Genomic DNA, 1,643 nt, shown 5'->3' on the forward strand with positions numbered 1-1,643 from the left:
CTGGAAGGAGCCTTTCAGAGCCTTGCTGCCTCCCTGACAAGATGTTGAAACTGTTTCCACCGCGATGCTGAGTAAACAACAGTAAAGAACAGAAACCTGCATCCCTCCTCCCCAGTTATAGCTTGATGCTCCCGGGACACCCAAAATCTGGAGGCGGCAGCTGAACGGAGGTTTTCCTGGGGTCGAGGACTCTGTCCGTGTGCCTCTTCCTTGGTGTTCTGCTGTTGTGTATTTCGTAAAATTTCCAAACTAACTACATGTGACTGTTACTCATAGTAACGCTGGGAACTGTGTTGTTGTATACATCTGTTGGGGGCTGTCATTAGCTGTTGATATTAAGCATTATAAAGAGAACTTTCATTACCAGCAAACACAGACTGGCCGGGGAGCCATCCGAGGGGGACAGGTGGGTCCCGACCCCCAAGCTGCCACGGTGCAGTGTGGGTCGGGGTGAGGGCGCCGGGAGAGGTCAGGGCCCCTTGTCGTCATCGTGGGGTGGGGAGGGGGGCGGGCAGGCCCCAGCTGACCCCTGGCACCCGCGTCCCTCCCCCAGGAGGCCTGGACGTCGTCGAGGAGGCGCTGCCCTCGGGCCTTCCGCCAACCTTCCTTCGTTTCACCCACCACTCCTACGCCCAGATGGTACGCGTGCTGAAGCAGACGGCGGCCCGCTGCACCCACATAGCCAAGACCTACAGCATCGGGCGCAGCTTCGATGGCCGGGAGCTGCTGGTCATCGAGTTCTCAAGCCTGCCCGGCCAGCACGAGCTGAGTAAGCCACTGTCGCCGTCGGGGGCAGGGGTGAGAAGCCTGGGCCAGGAAAAGGCTCTGGCCTGCTTGGCCTTGGGGTGCACGAGCCAGACCCGGGATCCCGATCAAAGTCCCCGAGGTCTGGGGGACAGGGCGCGGGCGGGGGCTTCGGGGTGTGCTTGGGGCACTGGGGTGAAAGTCCCGTCCCACCGGGCATGTGTGACCGCTGTCACAGCCACATCGCTGGGAGGAGCAGCGGGGGGGCGGTCACGGTCCTGGAGAAGTGGGCTATACAAGTCAGGGGGCGTGAGGTGAGGGTGTACAGTGGCTGCAGGCACGTCGGGCCTTGTGCGTCTGTAGTGCAAACTTAACTGTGCTTTGTCTGTACCTTTCGTTGTTTGTGCAACCTTGCCCTGGCACACCCGGACCCCAGGCAGGTATGTGGGGCTCTGGGTCCTGGCCTTTGACGTTTGCTACTTTAAGTTGCGCGGTCCACATTCAGAGAGTGATGTGAATATAGCAGTTTTTCCATTTATTTAAAACCCATGTCCATTTCAGCCCGAATCAGGCTTAGGTCCTGTTTGGAGACGGGGGAGCGCCACATCTTACTGTCCCTCGGAGCCATGTTCTTGCAGGGCTGAGGAGGCGGCAGACTCCGCCACAGGCCTGGGTCTTCCGCCATAACTGAGATGGGCCTGCAGTGCGGATACTGAAAAAACATTACTGTGAAACTGAATTTCAGGGCCAGGTCGCGGAAAGGCAGTGGGCCCTGGGGGCGGGGCTCGGGGGTCTGGCCCAAGAATCCAGACGTTCTAGCAAAGACTCAGCGCCCTGGCTGCAGCCTGTTTCCGGGGTGGCGGGGAGAAGATGATCACGAGACCCCCCCCCCCCCCCCC

At 59.9% G+C, this 1,643-nt stretch overlaps 1 protein-coding gene across 1 annotated transcript in view; it reads left to right on the forward strand.

Moving 5' to 3' along the window:
* CPZ (carboxypeptidase Z) overlaps positions 1-1,643 on the forward strand; it is a 22,803-nt gene that overhangs the window by 8,458 nt on the left and 12,702 nt on the right. The window contains exon 4 of the mRNA XM_024745130.1: positions 554-769. Within this exon, the coding sequence (XP_024600898.1) occupies positions 554-769 (216 nt within the window). The remainder of the gene's footprint in view (positions 1-553; positions 770-1,643) is intronic.

This window comes from Neophocaena asiaeorientalis, unplaced genomic scaffold (genome assembly GCF_003031525.2).
Source record: "Neophocaena asiaeorientalis asiaeorientalis breed wild unplaced genomic scaffold, Neophocaena_asiaeorientalis_V1.1 scaffold65, whole genome shotgun sequence".
Lineage (NCBI taxonomy): Eukaryota > Metazoa > Chordata > Mammalia > Artiodactyla > Phocoenidae > Neophocaena > Neophocaena asiaeorientalis.